General features: G+C 40.8%; 1 protein-coding gene across 11 annotated transcripts in view; it reads left to right on the top strand.

Moving 5' to 3' along the window:
• The window catches only part of LOC121195069 (transcription factor 4-like), a 195,759-nt gene that overhangs the window by 158,038 nt on the left and 17,171 nt on the right, over positions 1 to 20,550 (top strand). For all 11 annotated transcript variants that reach the window (XM_041058257.1, XM_041058261.1, XM_041058259.1 and 8 more), the window contains 7 exons: positions 1,097 to 1,202; positions 2,283 to 2,428; positions 2,945 to 3,092; positions 7,341 to 7,411; positions 7,597 to 7,675; positions 10,076 to 10,155; positions 10,981 to 11,190. In XM_041058257.1, the coding sequence (XP_040914191.1) occupies positions 1,097 to 1,202; positions 2,283 to 2,428; positions 2,945 to 3,092; positions 7,341 to 7,411; positions 7,597 to 7,675; positions 10,076 to 10,155; positions 10,981 to 11,190 (840 nt within the window). The remainder of the gene's footprint in view (positions 1 to 1,096; positions 1,203 to 2,282; positions 2,429 to 2,944; positions 3,093 to 7,340; positions 7,412 to 7,596; positions 7,676 to 10,075; positions 10,156 to 10,980; positions 11,191 to 20,550) is intronic.

Raw genomic sequence — 20,550 nt, forward strand, 5'->3', positions numbered from 1 at the left:
GAAAACCAGCAAGCTTTTGGTGATCTGAAGGAAAAACTCAGGAGGTTTCTGTTTGACAGAAAGCGTTTTAGGCTTTCTGTTTTTAATAATTTCTCTTAGGGAGTGTGGGAAGTGAGATGATGTTTTTTACAATGCCCCCAAGTCTTTTTCTTTTATTTCTTCTGTCTGTGCTTTATCATGAGATTTCTGTAGCACATCTGTGATCCATTCATATGCAAATACTTTAAAGTTAACAGAACAACCCATGTCTTTTTTAGGGGATCGAGGTAGTTTAGGTGTAGCTGTGGAGTGTTGGTTTTTTTTTATTTTAATGTGAATCAGTGGGGGAGATGGGGAGAGAGAAGAGCGCTTTCAACAGCTGTTCCAGGGTTTGCGTCATGCGGCGCGAGCTAGCGTCATGGCTGAGTGTTCGCACGCTATGCACACACACACACACACACACACACACACACATTCACAGAGGCATGCTGGAGGGACCCCCAGTCAAAGGCATGACCAAACACAGGCATTGTGTTCTCATGCAGCCGCTGTGTTGCTGAGGAAGAACGTCACCTGTTTTGAGTGATGATGGGCTGCTGGTTCTGCTTGCAGTCTGACATTTTACTGCATATTTGCTGCATGACGGCTGCGCTGCTGCTGCTCCCCCTCTGAGAGGAGTCGCCTGCAAAAATCACTGCTTTGTTCCTCTATTAGTCACCAAACTAGTCTGTGTGAGAAGAGCACTGACAGAAGACGTGCTGTGGCTATTGCATATGTTGACAACTATGTTTTAGTCATTGCAGCATGAGTGGTGGGCACTATAAATACAGTTGATGTGGTCACCATGGCTACCACTGTAGTTTTAAGGTATGACAGAGCTTGAGTTCTCAGAAAATGCAAAATTACAAAGTAAAAGAAAATGTATGTAAGTTGGTTAATCTTACTTTTAAAAAAAAAATGACAGCTCACTGTGATTCCTGCTGAGCCTCAGAGGAAAATGAGAGAATGGAAGTTTTGGGCTGTTTGTGTTTGACTGTGAGTTTTTGATGAGAACAAGTTGTATTTTGATCACCGTGTAGACTTTTGAATGACGTGTGTTTCTGTGTTTGTGTTGCAGGTGTACGCTCCGTCTGCCAGTACAGCCGACTACAACAGGGACTCACCGGGTTATCCCTCCTCCAAACCTCCCAGTGCTGGCTTCCCAAGCTCATTCTTTATGCCAGGTACTCACACATGCACACAGACACACACACAAACACACATGCACGCACACAAGGTCTGTCCCTCATCAAAACTCCCACCACTAGATTCCAGAGCTCATTGTGGATACTGGATCACAGACAAAATGAGCTCAGGCTCAGATGAAATGAGACAGAGCTGAAAGATATTCTTAGATCAAAATCAGCTAAAAAGATCTGAGTCATATGTTTAATTGGTTGTCGCCGCAGCTTCTCAGATAATGTATTAGTCTGATAGGTAAACGCCGACAGATAACCCTGCTTTCACACCAAATGTGCAACTTTGCACGTGGCAAGGCCTTTTTTTTTTTTTTTTCAATGGAGCCTGCGTCTGCTTTTTTTTTTTCATCATCAGCATTTCCCAGCAGTTCAAAGACTGACTCCCACGATGCTCCTCCAGTAGCATTTCATTTGACAGGAGGTGGAAGTTATTACAGTTAATTTTGTGCATCTCTGAACTCAGATCAGGTCATAACATTTCTCATTTTCATATAGCAGGACACTTTACTGTTTTATCACACTTATACCATGGCCACTTCACTCATGGAGAAGAATCGTTTCTATGGTTACCTGCAGTTAAATATACCTTAGCACTGATCTATAAAGAGACTTAAACTTTGGACCAGAACTTTGTTTGATGGGTACTGTTATATTTCTTCTATCATATAGATCAAATAATCATATTTTGTTCCAGACTCTCTCTTCTTCCATCTCACATGTCCGTCTTTCATGTAAAAATAAACACACTCCCAAAAACACATTACAGACATGAATAAAAGTACACATGGCCTCAGACATCGGGTTTGTCCAGCACGAATCTGTGTTAACCGGGTTGTGCTTAAACCTGAAGACGGAAAACAGGTGTCCCCATTTAATGGATGTTTTCTGAAATCAGGTTACTGCTCAAAGTGGGTCAGAATACTAAACTGCATGTAGAAGCACTGAGTCCCAGGAAGGTTTGACAGAAAGAAAACTGCATAGAAATTAAACGTATCTGAAACCAGCACATCACATGTACCTCTTCCTCCCTTTCCCTCTCTCTCTCTCTCTCTGTGTTTCTATCAGATGGTCACAGTGGTGATCCCTGGAGCAGCAGTAGTAGCAGTATGAGCCAGCAAGGTTACCACAGCAGCATGCTGGGAGGTGGGAACTCAGCCCACGGCCCCGCCCAGAGCTCCTCCTACTGCGGGATTCACCCTCACGACAGACTGGTGAGCAGAACTGTCAATCACAGAATATAACCAACACATAAACAGCATAGGACAGCACTGAAAATACCCGACATGGTCACTGGTTATGGAATTTAAAACCATGGCCACAACCCTGGTAAAATCATAGATGTTTAAGCAACAAACATCTGTTAAATCTATCAGAGGTCAATAATATGTTAAACTCTATAATACTATGGACTCTCTGCAGAATGCATTCAACATGCTGTATTTTTCCACTTCTCTTGACTTGGCTGTATTGTGGTTACTAGAAGAGCACATTTGAACACATGAAATACATTTATTAATTCTACCCAAATGTGAAGTTATAAATCTGTCAAAGGTCATTAGATGGTAATTCCTTTAAACTAATAAGAGCTTTGTGAAATTACTCAAAGAGGCTTCATGTTTAAAACCACTGCCTTTTACTGTTATCCTGCTCTTATGTAATGTTTCCTGCGTCGCAGTAGTTTGTCATTTTTATGTTAAAGTTACGTTTTAATTCCATCCGTCTTTCAGAGCTACCCATCGCACTCGTCTGCAGATATCAGCTCCAGCCTTCCTCCCATGTCCAGTTTCCACCGAGGGGGAGGGAGCGGAGGCGGGACCAATCACTACAGCACCGCCTCTTGCACCGCCCCCACCAACGGCACAGACAGCATCATGGGTAAGACCCCTGTGTGTAAATTTTCTTTTGAAACAAAGCGTTTACAGAAATAATGAGGTTGCTGTTAAGTTGTATAACTGAAAGGGAAGCACCAGTGGCATTGTTTAGGTGTTTGGCAACTGCAAAGCCATCTGCTGTCAATCAGCTGGTGGCGCAGCTAATCACATTAGCTGATGTCATTAATTAACTGAAGAAGAAAAGCATCCATTTCATTTGTGGCATTCCAAGTTTAATGATGTCCATACAGATCTAACTGAAGAAGGATCTGCCTTTCTTTTTATCTGATGGGACAGAAAATATAAACTACTGGGATCACAACAAGTGTTTTTCACTCAAAGCTTTGCGCTCAATTTGTTTCCAACATGATCTGACATGCACACTCGTGGAAAAATGTGAAAGTAGTGATACAGAATCCCCAACCAATCCTCTACCTTGAAAACTATGGGTTGGACTGCCATGAAATTTCATTCAGATGTTCATGATCCCCAGAGGATGAACACTGTGGACTTCAGTGAAGTCCTCTGACCTTCCCATTGGTGCAATTTGGTACAGACATTTACTCTGGTTTACGAAAACTAATGACATTCCCATCAGCCTCTCCTGTGCTTTGTGTTTAGTGCTAAATAGCAAACGCAAGAATGCTAACATACAAAACTAAGGTGGTGAAGATGGTAAACATCAGCATGTTAACATTGTCATTGTGAGCATGTACACGTTAGCATTTAGCTCAAAGCTAAAGGCTCATTTTACATGTTTGAATGTCTTTAATTTTTTGTGTCAGAGCTGTAGCCCTAAGACTTCAGACATGGACTTGAGTCTTAAAGAGACTTAAATCACTACAATGAAAACTTGATACCTGACTTGGACTCGACTGAGAGACTTCACTTACTTGACACTTGACTTCCTAAAGACTTGATTTGAGTTTTGACTTGAAAGTAAGAACATTCAAGTCTCAAGTTTTGACCTGGTAAAATCAGAGACCTGAATGACTACTGAAAAGGACTTTGACCCTGATTGGGAGACTTTTCCCAAAAGTCTTAACAAAGCTCTGCTGTTTGAATGCTTTGATTCTTATCATTAACCTTCTGCAACAACGGTGAAGGCAACTCATCATCATTGTGAGTTTTTCATCTCAGACTGCCAGCTCGGGTGCACTTGCTTCTGTGTGGAAGAATCCACAGATGATTGACACACCATTAGTTATCACTTGAGAGACAACAACAGCAGTCCTTTCCAGTCAGGAGACAGCATTAACTCGACCATGATTTTATTTACTATCTCAAAACCCGTTAAAATGTTCCTGCTGTGATTAGACTCAGATGATTTCAACCACTTAAAAAGTGAATTTGAGTATCGGGGAGAAGGCAGGCGGTCAGAAACTGAATGGAACTGAACTGAGAGAAACACTTGTACTTCATTTTGGCTCGACCTTGACATCACTGACACACACACACACACACACACACACACACACAGCATGCCATATGGACCCCTTGCTTTGAGTTCCATAGAACAAATAGGACAGCAATAAGAAACAGATTGAAAGTTTGTTTTCATGGGAAGACATCTCCAACATTCCACAAAGAGATCACACACAGACACACACAGACACACACACACACACTCACACACACATATGAGCCCAAGTAGATGAGTGTAAACACAAGATGAACCTAATAAAAAACATGACGCTGTTGTTTAAATATAAACATATGAAAGACATGTGCACACACATGAACACTCAAACACAGACTCACAGTGTTTACAGCCCTTTTTCTGCCTCAGTCTGATTTTGTACTAGTAAACAAGTGATTGCGTTTTTTTTGTTGTTGTTGTTTTTGCAGAGAGCAGCATCTGTGGTCACTATTCACTATTTGGTTGCATTTGACTAATGATGACCAGTGTTCACAAAAAGAAAATGTATGAAAATGTCACACCTCCATCAGTATAAGTCACCTCTGTCCATCTCTACGATCTGAATATTCCACACACACTGGGATTAGTTCCTGTTGTAGTTTACAAAAGAAAACTGTCATACAGTCAGTTTTCAGTGTCGTGCAGCAGGTGGCAACTTTTTTTTATCCAGTGAGGATTTGCTGCTTTTCCTTCAAATGGATTATATTTTTATCATATTCAGCCGTGACCATTAGACCCCACTGTAAATGACATGAATGTACAGTGGCCAGAGCTGCTGTTCTTTGTGAAGCAACAAACAGCAGATGTTTCACAGTCACGCAGTCATGCAGTCCACGGGTTATGAGTGTTTCATTCTCAAAAGAGGACCTAAGATCATTTTAAGTCCACATGATTAAATAGGGATAATTAAAGGGTATAACCACACCGCAAAGACCCTGAATTCACTCTGCGGATCGGTCACGCTTTCCACTGAATACCATTAGTGGGAAGCTGTTGACGGATCATGTCCTTGTTACTGCACCAGCAACTTTTACTTTACAAGGTTTTGAGCGCTGTATAAGAAACACCATACTAATACTTGGTAGTTCCTTCCTTTGTTCTCATGGATCCTGCAAGAGGTTGGATACTTTCCTTTGAGAAGGCAGGTTGGGTCCATGGATTCATGCTGTTGATGCCAAATTCTGACCCTAAAATCTTTAGCCTCAGCAGAAATCCAGATTCATCAGACCAGGCTATGTTTGCTGCCACATGGTGATTGGAGAACTGCATGAATAAGCAGGTGTTCCTAATGAAGTGCTCAGTGAGTGTAAGTAAGTAGTAGGTGATATGGAAATGGGACACAGACAGTTCAGAGTATATATATTTAAAAAAGGGATAAATAAATAGATTTTTCTCTGTGAAGAAGTGAACACAGACAGAAAAAACAAAAATAAAAATCTGTTTCATCTTCTGAATGCTCCCCTCCTTTGTGACTATAAGCTCTCATTTATGAAAAAGATTTTCTCCTGCATATGTTCTAAATTATGCATCAAGTCAGGATCTGAGTTTGTGTGTGTGTGTGTGTAACAGTAATCCCTTGGATGGTTTACTAGGCCAGTGGTGTGGCGTGAGTGAGACATGAGGCTTTAACCCCAAAACATATGCTGCTTCCTGCCTCTCCCTCTCTTCTCTCTCTCTACCTGTCTCTCCGTCTCTCACTCTCTCCCCCTCTCTCCTTCTCTCTCTCCCTCTCTCTTTCCCTCTCCCTCTCTCTCGCTCTGTGTCTCTCCCTACTTAAAGAAGTCCAGTCCTGCCAATCTATGTAATGGATTCATTTGCTATGAAAGGATATGTTTTTGCTGTGTTGTGTGTGTGTGTGTGTGTGTGCGTGTGTGCGCGCTGTCTAACTTGTGTGTGCGAGCGTAAACTTTCCATCTGGGATCTGCTATCAGGAGGGATGAGCTGTAAGCATGTCAGAGTCTCTCTGCCTCAGAGTGTGTGTTGTGGGGGGGGTCGCTCATCTGGTCCTGTGAGGTCACTTCCTTCCTCTTTGGCCTCAGTGCTCTTCAAGTGTGTGAAACAGATTTAGTTGTATTTAAGTCCAGTATTTGCGCACACACGCTGTCAGTCCCTTAAAATGTGAGTAAACGTAGACGTCGCCGAATGTCGGTTTCTGTTGAGCTCTGCTTCAGGTTTTTTCAGAACCATCGTTTGTAACAGCAAAGTTGTGGATTAAAATCTCCTCATTTCAGTGGAATCCATGGATTCATGCACAGAGCTTTCACGTAATGTTCAACTTGGATGAACTTTAACATGATAATTCGCTCCACTCGGAAACTGCCCTCACAGTGCTGACCTTTGAGGGAACATAGAGCTCGAGGGTCCAAAAGAGAGGATGCTATCATATCCCCTGTCTCACACTGTCAGACTTTATGTAACCGCATTCTGTCAGACCATAAACAGCTCCACATAAGAGATGCATGATGGTGTGTCGTCAGTCGCCACAAGTCATGGTACAAATAGGTCCCTTGAATTAAATGTGTGTCCAGCTGAAAATGACGTCATGCGCTTCCACTTCTTCTGATTTTTTTTTTTCTCCTGCTGTCTGACACAAATTCATTCATGAAAATAACAGACTTGAAATTTTAGGTGCATGACAACATAGAGCTCCCCACAGCTTCCAAATGAAAGGTGTAATTTTCAGTTTTAATGAATACGTGTTGCCGGTTTAAGCGTGGAAGGGAAGGACCAACGATTTTCAATTAGACTGAATAATTAAAATATGTAGTTAACAACATCCTTATTTTCAAGTAAACATCCCTCTTTGTGTGTGTGTTTGTGTGTGTGTCACAGCTAACCGAGCACAGAGCGGAGCAGCCAGCAGCTCTCAGACAGGGGACGCCTTAGGGAAAGCGCTCGCATCGGTAAGTACAGCACACACACACACCTGCAGACGTGAGAGACTTGTTCAGTCCTTGAATAATGCAAAATGATTTTATAATTCATTTTTTCTCTTCTTTCCAACTTGGACTCTGTCACATTACTTTAGTTCTATCTGTGTGTTGTTTTCTAGCTTTACTTGTCACTGACTTCTCTTGTTTTTTTCCAGATTTACTCTCCAGACCACACGAATAACAGCTTCTCGTCCAATCCCTCCACCCCGGTTGGCTCCCCACCCTCCCTCACAGGTAAGCATATGGCAATGGACACAACACAAAACCAACACAAAACCAACAACAGAAGCAAGAAGCAGAGCTGACTTAAGACTTGGACTGGAGTCAGAAAATGAGGACTTGAGACATAACTTGAAGTTGTCTCTTGAGACTTGACTGTTTCTGAGACCTGACTTAAACTGCTTACAGACGACTTGAGCCTTGACTTGCACTTGTGTTACATAACTTGAGGCTTTTTAAATAACTTGACTTGGAATTTGTTTCAAATGACATTTGATTTTATAATGTAAAAGGAATTCTGTTCTTTAACAGAAGCACAATCACTATGTGTTAAAAGCCATAAATTAACCATAAAAACCAATTAATAATTGTTGTGTCTCCTCTCCATACCACTCCTCCTCCTCCTCCTCCTCCTCCTCCTCTTATTTCCACCAATTACTTCTCCTCTCGGCTGATGTTGTAAACTCTCCCCGCTCCTTAAAGTGAAAAATGACTTTTCCTAATAATAGTTGTGTCGAATTTGTCACTAATTGTCGCTGCTACACACACCGTTTGATATTTCTCTGCCACGCCTTGTGACTGATAGCTTTAATTACGAGCACCACTTCGACAAATTGTTCACAAACCTACCGGCTCTGTGAACACGGGCCCCCTCCCCTCTTCCTCCTCTCCTCCTCGTCATTATAGCTGCCTGGGATATTGCCTGCTAAACCATAATTGGTGTTTATCATTGTGTCAGAGTTACTCCATTTTTTACAAATTAGAAATGAAGCCTATTAGAGCAAACTACATGCAAATTGATATCCAAGGCTAATTCTGCGAGGGTGTTTTACAGTGTTGGACTCGGAATAATTTACCCTGCCTTTTAATACATATATTTGTATTTGCACATGAATGTACCCAGGTGATTATTCATTAATTAGCATATGGAAATGAGCATGTAATATGAATAAAGGAGAGGGGAGAAAAAAGACTGCGAGACAAAATGGGAAGACAATAAAAAAGAGAAACATGAGCTAATGAGATGAGATCAGAGTTACGAGGGAGAGATCAGTGGTGAGGGCAGAGAGGACAAAAAGAGAGATAGAGAGAGGAAGAGAGGAGAGGAGGCATTAGAAAATAAGGAAATAATAGAAAGGAGAGGAGGAGAGGAAACAAAGTGAGAAAAGAGGTAGAAAAGGGAGGAGAAAAGAGCACAAGGGTGAGTTATGATGGGAAGCGAAGAACAGAAAGAAAGAAGAAGAGAGGAAACAAAACAGAAAAACAAGGTACATAGAAGAGGTGAATGGGGGAGAAAGACGAGAGATGAGGATGGGATTGCAACTTCACCATCACAGATAAACGTGAATGCTCCCTGCACCTGACTGAACGAACACGCCACTAACTGGGCTGTCTTTCAAATGTTTCCTTCAGCCAAATTTGATTCTTCATCAGCTGTTGATCTAAATTCTTTGCTAGTCCGTCACTGTGAGGATGCAGTAACAAGTAAATGTCTTTAGCATTTAGCAGCTATTAGCACTAGAACATTTGCTTCGAGCTTGTTTCTCCTCAAGGCCTGGTAGCACCATGACTGCAGAGAAGACAGAGAGGAGCTCAGAGAGCTATGTGATGCTAACATATTCCTGGTTGTCACCACATCAACAAGCTTCACATGAATTTCTCTGTGCCATTTTCTGATGTGACTCGGCCTTTGCAGCTTATCTTTGTGGTTTCTCTCCAAGCAAAACTCATCTGCGAGTTTGTGTCTCCTCTGAAACCTCAACATTGTTGAAGTGACTCTGTTCACCGGCCCATCATCTCTCAGAGCCTCATATTAATGTAAATTCACACAAGTCTCTCTGTCTCTCTTCTGTCTACCAGCTAATGAGACCTGTCGATTCAGACACAACCCTTCAGAGCGCTGTCAAACACAAAAGCAGAGAAGAACAGAGACACAAAGCTTGTTTATTCTGCAGAGGGCCCATGCTAATCAACCACTTGTACCTTTTCAAAAACAAAAGCCCAATATTAGCATTTCTGCTATGAGATATGTGTTGTTTTTGTTTTTGTCCTTTCCTTCTCATCTCTGTGTCTATTACGTCCGAGCACCACGAGTGGAAGCGATGAGAGACTCCTCGTGTGTAAAGACGTTTTGTGTGGCGTTTGGCGCTGTACGCTGAGTGGTTTCTTTTTTCCACGTATAAAAGGAGAGGAGGTTTTGGCTCTAATCCACACTCAGACATTAATCCTGTGCAGGGTCACAGGAGGCTGGAGCGTATCCCAGCATGTATTGGGTGAGACGCAGGTCACATCCTGGACAGGCTTTCAGTCTGTTATAGAATATACATCAAAGGATTTCAGTGTGTATTAAACTAAACATCCCTGCTCCTTCTCATCTCCTCTCCTGATAATGTCTCCTTCTCTCCTCTGTCCTAGCTGCCAGTTCAGCTGTTTGGTCGAGGAACGGTGGACAGGGAGCGTCGTCGCCAAACTACGAGGCTCCGCTGCACTCTCTGGTATGCACACACACAGACACACACACAGCTATATAACAAAATATAACATATAACATGTTTGTGTGCTTAAAGCATTTAAAAATACATTTGAACTAAAGGACAACTTGTCTTTTACTTCTGCTCAGACCTCTGTTCACGCTGAGTTCTGTGGAGTAACAGGGGGCGCTGTTTCAGGAAAAGGATCTTGCCTTTGAGTTTTATAGACTGTCTATTCAGTTCTTCACTGAATGGACAGGCTTCCCACTCACAAACAATCCTGCTCCCAGCAGGGAGGTAGAGAACTCTTTGCCACAATGTCATGGTAGTTTAATTATGGACATTTAGAAATAAAACAACTTATGAAAAGAGAGTCTGTAAATCTGTTTGTGATTTTCATTCTCTTAAAAAATTATAATCCTAATCATGTGGTGTATTTTCCGTCCAAAGGCATCAGTTTGCACCTCGAACTGTCACCAAGTCACACACTGGAACTGTGAACGTGCATCAAACTGATCACCAAGGCACTGATCACAGAACCTGGCTGAAGTCTGCAGTCATAAACACACAGTAACAGTGTGAGCTGTCTCACCTTAAAACAGCTGTTTCTTCAGCTCCAGGTTCTGTGTAAAACTATCCAACACCATCCAGTACTTTGCACCTTATAAACTCAATGGCCCCTGACTGGATCTCTAGATCCTGATAGTTAATAAAGCAAACAGGGAAGGTTCCCTCTTGAAACATGGAACATTTTCCACCTGTTACTGAGTCTGAGCCACATCAGTTTACAGATGCACATCAGAAAGAAAACCGGTGTCTCACGTCTTTTTGCGTCCGTTCGTTCTACAGCAAAGTCGTATAGAGGACCGTCTGGAGCGTTTGGATGATGCCATCCATGTACTGCGGAGCCACGCGGTGGGACCGTCTACGGGTATGGCCAGTGGGCACGGCGACATGCACAGCCTCATCGGGGCCGCACATACGCACAACGGTGCCATGGGTGCTCTGGGCAGCGGGTATGGGACAGGACTGCTGTCGGCCAACAGACACTCCCTCATGGTAGGACCAGAGAGCATGTTTCTGTACTGTTGTGATGTGTGTAAAGATGATATCAGAGGTAGTGTAACCAACCACGCTATTTAAAAAACAAAATCCATCCACCTATCCATCACTCACCCACCCATTAATACTACATCACAGCATAACATTAAAAATCCTTAACAGATAGACAGATAAAGAGTTTAGTCCCACTCAAACAATAATCAGCTCCATCTATACTCCACATCCTCTGGAACATTTTAAGGTCATTTATAAAAACATAATATTCTGAGGTGTGCAGAGGAAAGGAGAGGACAGGAGAGGAAACAAGTGGAGAGGAGGTTGAATTGAAAACATGAAGTAAGACAGCAGTAATGTTTTCCATATTTTAAGGCTTTTGGCTTTGTCAACTTGAAACAATAAACATAAAGAACCAAACAGCTGTGTGACATAAGGAGATGTAGGAGGGTGAGAGGGGGAGAGAGGTAGAGGAAGGGGGAGGGGTGGGGGCATTATAAAACCAGTATAAACACATTCAGATGCCTGAAAATGTTTATTTGTGTTGTGTTGTTTGTCCATATTCACATGTACGCGCACAACAGACACAGACACACATGAACACCCCCCCATCCCCCCAGCTTGTAGGGGACACCAGCAGCAGCTTTACAGTAGTGCAGGAGCTTTGTCCCTCTCTCACTGTTCTTTGTCAAAGTATTTACTTTGAAGTGTTATTTTCTTAATGGAGAGCACCTGTGGTAGAGTGGAGTGGTTGTGTGTGTGCGTGTGTGTGTGTAGTTGTACTCCTGTCTTTGTAACAAGCTTTCAAAGGAGTTAAGGGTTAAGACTTGGTTTTAGGGTTAGAATTAATAAATTATGTCAATGGGTGTCCTCACAAAGATAGAAGTACAAGTCTGTGTGTGTGTGTGTGTGTGTGTGTGTGTGTGTGTGTTGGCTGGCTCCCACAGAGATTATCTTCTTCTCACGCATATCTGTCCAGCTCTGTAATGTGAAGGGTGTCACTCACTTCTGGATACAGATTAATGTCCAACTCTGCAGCTCTACTCAGTTTTTAGCCCCTTTTAGCTCATTGTTTTGGTGTTGTGTAGGTCTGTCCCCGAAGAGTCGACTCAGAGTCAGCCTTTTCTAACCAATGTATCAACTCGGGGGGCAGGATTATCTTTTGTGTATTAAGTTGCCATGTGCTTGTTGTTCATTGTTTCGTACTTTTTATCTTTTCATGGTTTGAGTTGTAAGATTCACATTTTAATGTCTTAGACGTGAAAAGAAACAAACATGGCTCCAGTGGGATGATAGTGTTGCTCCGTGTCTGTTTGCTAATATTTTAGTGGAAGTGAAGAAAGAAAGAAGGTGAAGGGAAAAGTTACGTGTCCTGATGTAAGAAGTCGTACACAAAGTACACACACTTAAATGCTGAGGGACCTACTTGAAAACTACTTTTCAGCTTCATTTGGAGGTTGCTCTGAACACATCCCCAGATACAAATTTGGCTTTAAGCTTCATGGAGCGACTTGGAGGTTTAGCCCAAAAAAACATTTAAAGTTTGCTTCTCGCTGAGCGTAATATTTTGACAAACTACTTTTCAGTCTAATCCTGAAATGATTCCAAATACATTTACGACTTGTTTTCATACGTACGCCACCAGTGGAAAAAGAGAATAAAGTCAAGTGAGGGATGTGTGCTGGAAAACACTGTTTACTTATGGACTCTTTAAAAACACACACACATACACACACGCGTGAGCACTCATAATTTGCTCCTTGTGTTGTCATTAGGTCCTGTGTGTGTTTATTTGGGCTCTGGATTATTGGCTGATAGGAAAACAGACTCATTACTGAAAGTCTGAAAACACACCAGCTCTATAATTGCACTCTCTCACACACACACACACACACACACACTTATATACACTGACTTATAAATATCCTAGACAAGAGCACAGGGCTGGTTAACATCACCTTGTTGGGACCCAAGCGTGACAGCCCACAGAAATTATGTGGACTCACCTCCATAGAGCAGTAAAGTTTGGAGTTTTATTTCTCCTGAATGTTCCTGAACATAAAGACGCAGGAGTTTCCTGGATAGATGAACAATACTGGAAGCATGAGTCAGGTTTACTCGGTTTGACTTATTGTGGCTTATTTTAGTAGCTTATTCAGCTTCGAATGGCACTACAACACCCATGAGCCACAGTTTACATTGTTATGGAGAAGAAGTAAATCTGAGTCACCCACAGAGTCATCAGTTGATGTCCCCAGGTGAGAATGTCTATCTTGGAAGATTCTGCAAAACCTCAGAAATATTCAGCTGTGTTTCTTTTTAAATCATGTGTCAGTGTTTTTTTTTTAATTTTTAATGGCAACTACAGTATGATCAAGGTTAAGGAAAGATGGCGGTAATGGCAAATAAACTACGTTTGAGGCTCTATCAAGTTAATGAGACATTCAGTGCCAATTTTTGGGACTTTAATCTGTTTGACATGTAACTGGTTCCAGAAGTATTGAAGTTTGACATATACCCAGGCCTCAGTATAGTATGTGTGGCATGTACGTGCCTTGTTTCACAAACAGTGTAAACAGGAAGGCTAAACCAAAAGAAAAGGATGAGACTCAAAAGAAATATTTTTAAAAAAGAACATAAAAGAAAAGGAAAGACTGGAAAATAAAACGAAGCAGAGCAGGAGGAAGGAGTGATCTCATCTCTAACACGAAGCCATTGTGTTTGTACTCAGACTTTTTTGTTTATTTCTCATGCACATATTCACTCTCTCCGTCCTTATAGTTTTCTGTCAAGGTCCAAATTTTTCTTTTTCTTTCTTTTTTCATCATCCCCTACCACCTCTTTCCCATCTTTAACTACTTCTTCTTCTTCTTTCCTCCCTGTTTTGTCATCTTTATATTTCCTCACTCTCTCTTCCAATCCCTCTCTACTTCCTTTTCTTTCTTTCTATTCCTGTTCTATCTTTCTCTAACTTTCCTTTCTGGGATTCTTCACTGTTTTTGTTTTTTCCCATTAACTTTCTTGTAGTTGTGACAACTCTCTCTCTCTCTCTCTCTCTCTCTCTCTCTCTCTCTCTCTCTCTCTCTCTCTCTCTCTGCTGTGTTTTGTATGTTCTCACTTACACACACACACACACACACACACACAGTCCTCTCTTAGCTACACATATTTTATTATATATTTACTTGGTCAAATATTTTCTGTCACTTTTGTTTTCATCATCTCATCTACATCCATCTACATGTACTGCTCTCCTTTTCTCCGTCTCTGTCTCTCCCTCTCTCTCTTCTTTCACATGCACGCACACACACACACGCACACACACACGCACACACACACTCACACACACTCACACACAGCTGTATGTAGTTTGGCAGTGTTAGGCAGAGACGCCTGCAGGCTGAGGTCATAACTCTGGGAAAACAGGTGGTAGACTGATGTGGGAGAGAGAGAGAGAGAGAGGGAGAGAGACATACACAAAGACAGGAATGCACCGCACACACAACTAAATTCATAAATGATACAGCACACAGATACAGTAAGTATGGATTCACACGTGTGTTCCAACATTCTCGTTTGTCACTGAGCTTTATATTTTCTTCAGGCATGACCAAAGGATTGCAGTCGGTCTTTATATGGAGCCGTATGTGAATGTGACACTTGGTAAATCAGTTTGATCTCTAACCAGTCACAGCCTAAGTCATTTCAGAGTAATTTCAGAGCATCATTAGGCTGATAATAAGTGGTCCGATCCCAGCACAACACCCTGCAAACACCAGAAAACAGAACAGCAGAGACTGAGGTGACATTTGACTGAATGTGATGTGATTTGAAACAAACTGAAGAGGAAGAAAATATGTGACTGTCCAGACTCTCTGTGAAGGTTTTAAAATGTGTTTTCTGTTCTGGTGTCTGCCTCTGATGATGTGTTTAAGTCACGCTAGTTATTTTACTGCATCTCCGCTCAGTGTGGATGCTGACTCTGAAACGAGGGGAAAGGTTGAGGGAGAGAAACATTCCTCTTTTTTTCTCTCTCTCTCTCTCCATTAAGCAGTGTTACATTAAGTGAAATGGATCATAATCTGCTTCACTTTGCCGTAAAACACACTAATGCCTTTTAATACTCTGCATCTCTTCTCTTTTCTCAGTCACTAAACTCACTCCTATAAGCTGATAGAAATCGACTGCCCTCCATTTACCTCCAGTACAATAATGATAATTATAATAACAATGAACTTTCTTTAGATGGCGTCATTCTGAAACCAAACGGCCAAAAGTATATGGACCTAATCTTTATGCTGCAGCATACAGCATCTTGTGGAAAGCCTTCCCAGAAGAGTGGAGGCTGCTAAATCATCAGATTAAGGGCGTCCACATACCTCTGGCCATGTTGTATATTAACTGGTGGAATCAGGTTGGAAACAAACACTTTCTTAAAGTAATTGAATTTGTTACACAGTATATAATGTGGTAGGTTTAGACTATTTACTCAGGTTTTTTGGTCTAATAATGTTACACTGCCAGTTTATTCAGTGAAGCTAACGCTAAACTAAACTGCTGATCATAAAGTAAATATCAAGATAAAACAATAATGCTTTCAAGAGATTGACTTCTGTTCTCTCTTTTTTCATCTTATACCATATAGTTACCATTCCTTTGTTAAACGTGGGCCACTGTTGTTTTCTTCACCATATATGTTCCTGAAGTAATAAATTACAGGCTTTATGCTAATATACAGCTCTATAGTATGGTAATTATGTTTCAGCGAAGGTTGCCTTCACTGTTTGCATTCAGAAGCTGTGTGATATGAATATTTACGAGGAAAAGAGGTTGTGATCGTTGGGCGTCTGTGCGCGGCCTCATGCTTATGAAGATAAGTAGATAAATAAACTTTAATAACCTTGATAACTGCTTAATACAACATGGTTTTAAGTCTCAGGTCGAGTGATGAAAATGCGAAAACTGTGCCAAAAAAGTTTATAAATACACTTTATACTACTAACAATTATATGAATCTATGAAATATAGTTCCAATGTCTGCAAAATGCAAAAATAAAAGTAACGTCTTTTACCACATATTTTTAAAACTGTAAATGACGGTTGAAGAATATTTAACAGTGCACTTTTAAATTTCAATGAAAAATTTGAATTTTAAATTCCTCATATGTAACAAAGCAGGACACAAGACACAAGAATAAATTCTCAGTTCTTTTTCATTTAGCACTGACAGATTATCCAGATGGAGTTTGCACTGACAAAAACATTTTCACCTCATAAGAACATTTTTCCCAGTGACATATTTCGCTGGGCCTCCTTCTTTGTCCTCCCTCCATTTTCCTCTGTTTCATTTCTCTTTTTCTTTTTAATTGACATTTTGCATGACAGAGGAGTCTGTTGTTCTTCACTCTGTTCATTAAAAAAAAAAAAAAAAAAACATACATATGCCACCACTGGAAAATGTTGCTGCACTTTTCCTCCCATGGAAGTCCAACCTCAACACTGAGCTCTGTGTGTGTGTGTGTGTGTGTGTGTGTGTGTGTGTGTGTGTGTGTGTGTGTGTGTGTGTGTGTGTGTGTGTGTGTGTGTTGACATTGCTACAGCAGGTGCTTTCTGTCAAATGTTCAGTTTGCACAGAGGAGGGACTGTATAGTTTGGAGACTGTTCCACCGTGTGTGTGTGTGTGTTTGTGTTAAAGTTAGACCAATGTAGACTCTAGTTTAAATATCCAACGTAGAGTGAATCACATCTACAGAAATGCCTTACGTTCACCACAGAGAACAAAGGTTCTCTGAGGTTTTCTTAGAATTATGACTTTGAATTTACTCATAGTTACAAAAAAACAAAAACGTATGCAGTTTGAATCTTTAACCTCCAATCTACTTTTCTTTGTCCTTGCTTGAGTTTTCTTTAATTGTCAGGGCCAAAACTAATCTGTTGATCTTAAAAATCAACTCTTTCACTGAAACATGAAAAAAACACTTGTTGGAATATTCCTCCACATGAGAGGAGGATTTCTGATGGTTTTACAAAACATAAACATGGAATTTTCTCATCACGTTCCTGCTCCTCAGAGGATGCACTCTTAATATTTTAATGGCCCAATGACTTTCATTCTAGTGCTAACATCAGGACAAGCTTAACATTTAAATATTCTGAATCTTTCTTTATGTAGCGTGTGGCATCGTCCTAATTCTGCTCTGTAGAGTAATGAAATTGAGAAAAAGAGTTTCTTTGATGAGATTCTAAAGTGGACTTCTTGCTTCATGTTACATCTTCCTCTTTCATCTTCTTCAGCTCCCGCCCTGGGTTTTTCTTTATGCAGAGGTGTGGTTTTTTTTTTTTTCAGACTGCGACAATAATCAGAAACGACAAATGGAAATTGCAGAAATCCATCTAATACAGGCTGAGATATTACAATTTACAGAGTTAGTAAATTGACAGAGTTTATTTTTCTTCTCTCAGACACAGACACAGAGTTGTCCCTACTGTTTACAACTGCATGACAAATCTGTGTGTGTGTGTATGTTTGTGTGTCTGTGTTTGTGTGTGTGTCATCTCTTGACCCAGAAATTCCCGTCTTTCTCTTCTTCCTGTGCAATCAGTGCACTACACACACACACACATACACGCATACGTACACGCATTTTAAATGAACACACTTCGCACTGATCAACAACATTGCAGATGACAGTTACTCAGCACCTCCTCCTCCATTTCTTGCTCTGGCTCGTTATGATTTTTCTGTCTACTTTATTGAAAATACATTTATATATGTCTGTTCCACCCAAACAGAGAAAGAAAATAGAACATGAAAATGGAAAAAAAAGGTAGACTGTGGTGATCAAATCTGCCAAGACAAAACATTTAAAGTAACTAAATATCTAAACGCTGTTTATTCTAGATCCTGCAATTCTGCAATTCTCTACCTACAGCTGGGTGTTGAACATTAATAGTTTTTTGGTACAGTGTAAAATAAGCTTTAAGCACAATTCTTTGATGCACTGAAACTAATGTATTGAAAATGGTTGCAAAGGCTTAAAACACACACACACACACACACACACACACACACACACACACACACACACACACACACACACACACACACACACACACCTGATGAAACATGCAACAATGTGTTGCTCTCTCTTCCACCAACAGAAAATGGTTGATGTTGGTCCAGAGTTTCTTTGGTGTGTGTCAAGTCTTTTCTTCATTTATGATTATTCTAGATATGCTGTGTGTCTGACTTATAGTAGTTCACACAGTAGCTGACAGGATGTTGTGAAAAGCATCGCGTGAATCCTCATTGTGGTAGTCAGCATCCAGCTGTCGGATTTTGAAGGGTCCTTGAATGCACCAACAAGGAAAGTTTTCCAAACACTTTTTGTTTTGTTGTGTTGTTGTAAGGTGTTAGGTTTGTTGTGACTGTTTTGAAAACTCTCACTGGTTGGTGCATTCAAGGACACTCTGATATTGGAGTTTTGAGAGCTGGCTGCCGAACAACAACACTTTTAAAGCGAGAAAAGAAACAATATTTACTTTATCCTTTTCACGGAAACCATGTGTCTTTTTTCCCCTCTTAAATCACAGATGTTAGAGTGTCCTTGAACGCAGTTCTGACAAAAATCAGAACAAACCAAAACCAATATGCACACTTTGACAAAATCATCTAAACTCAAGGTCCACTTACTAGCTTTTTCTGTAGTTTTCAACTGCATTTCATGACCACAGCTAAAAAAAATAAAATCAACAATTTGTACTTGTTGATATTAAAATCTAAGCATTTCTTTGATGTGTCCATGTTGTTATTGGTGGCACGATCAGGATCAATCAGATTTATCAGGTTTCCCAGTCAGACGCCTTGAACCTGAGAGGTGATGGGGGAAGTGGGCGTGGCAGCGATTCATGGCAAATATTGGAGCTACACCAGCAGCGGATCAGTTTCTGTGTAATTTATTTATATTTTTCTCCTCCGTCTGTCTCCTCGTTTCCCTCCTCATTGAACTAAATTAAGGAAGAGAGAAGGAAGGCTCGTTAAAATATAAAAGCCCTCCATTAAAAATGTACACCACCCTCTCTTGTCTCCCTCTCTGCTGCCATTTTACATTTGGGAATCCGTGCGGTGATGAAAGGCAGAGGACAGAAAGCAAAGACGTAAAGAAAGACGAGAGGCAAATAATAAATAAGGGGACAAAGGGGCGTATGGACAGATAGACTGAGGATGCTCAGTTTGAGAAACACACACAAAGACACACATGCACGGTGACAAACAGGTCGACATTTTGTGATATTTGCGTGGAGCGAGAGCATGTGGTGGGCAAGACCTCGCTGTCAGTCAGCTGGATTAACAGACAGACTGAGGGATTTGATTGAATTAAATAACTTTATTTACACCACGGTGATCATACAATACATCAAACAGTGAAGCCATACATTATATATGGCATTTAATATATACATGACTTACATAAAAGTACACATGAACACATGTCCTCAAAGACCAACACTAAACATTAAGTTTTCATCCAGCAAAGAGGTGATTTTATCAGAGTGACACCAGTGTTGGATAAAATCATTTACAAGTCCACACAGACGAGTCTTCCCCTTGGATCAGAGCAGACTGATAACATCCAGACCATCTCTGTTTTCACAAACCACCAGCTCTGCTTGTCCTAAAATAAAAAGTAATAATAGTAACAATAGTTTTTAGACTATTATTGCACTAAAAATCACTGAAATTATTTGCTAACTTTTTAAAAAAGATACCCTCTTTTCCTTTACACTCAAACAGTGATATATATTTATATCCTTCCAAGGCTGATTAGGAAATCAAGGAACTGCCTAAGGGCCCTAGACCCCCATGGGCCCAAATAAATTCCCTGGCTCAGTGTCTCTCAATTGGTTTAGTAATGTGATTAATTGCAGTTTTCATAGGACATTTGCACACGGATTGACTAAGGCAGGTTCTACACTAGCTGATCTTGTTGTCCTGTTTTGTTGTTTGAAATGTGATACAAATATGGTTTAAAGTCCTAAATAAAGTTGTGCAAAGTTTAATTACTTTAACTGACAAAAGGTACTTTTATTCAGCTGATGTTGGCCTTGATGGTGGCTTTATACCCCAGATTGAAAACCAATTTAGCCAACTTGATGGCTGTGTAGGCGGGAACCTCACCAATTTTACTCATCAGTCTGTTTACAGGTGGCTTTAAGTCAATTTACAGAAATAATAACTGTGAAATCTGCAAATTTATTTGATCGACGTGACAAACATTGAGTTATGCTGTCCTAGCAACCACCACCGTAGCTTCTGTTTCAGCTGAATGACATCAGCTTAACGGATACGTCACTCGCTGCTAA

Source organism: Toxotes jaculatrix, chromosome 16 (assembly GCF_017976425.1).
Source record: "Toxotes jaculatrix isolate fToxJac2 chromosome 16, fToxJac2.pri, whole genome shotgun sequence".
Classification (NCBI taxonomy): domain Eukaryota; kingdom Metazoa; phylum Chordata; class Actinopteri; family Toxotidae; genus Toxotes; species Toxotes jaculatrix.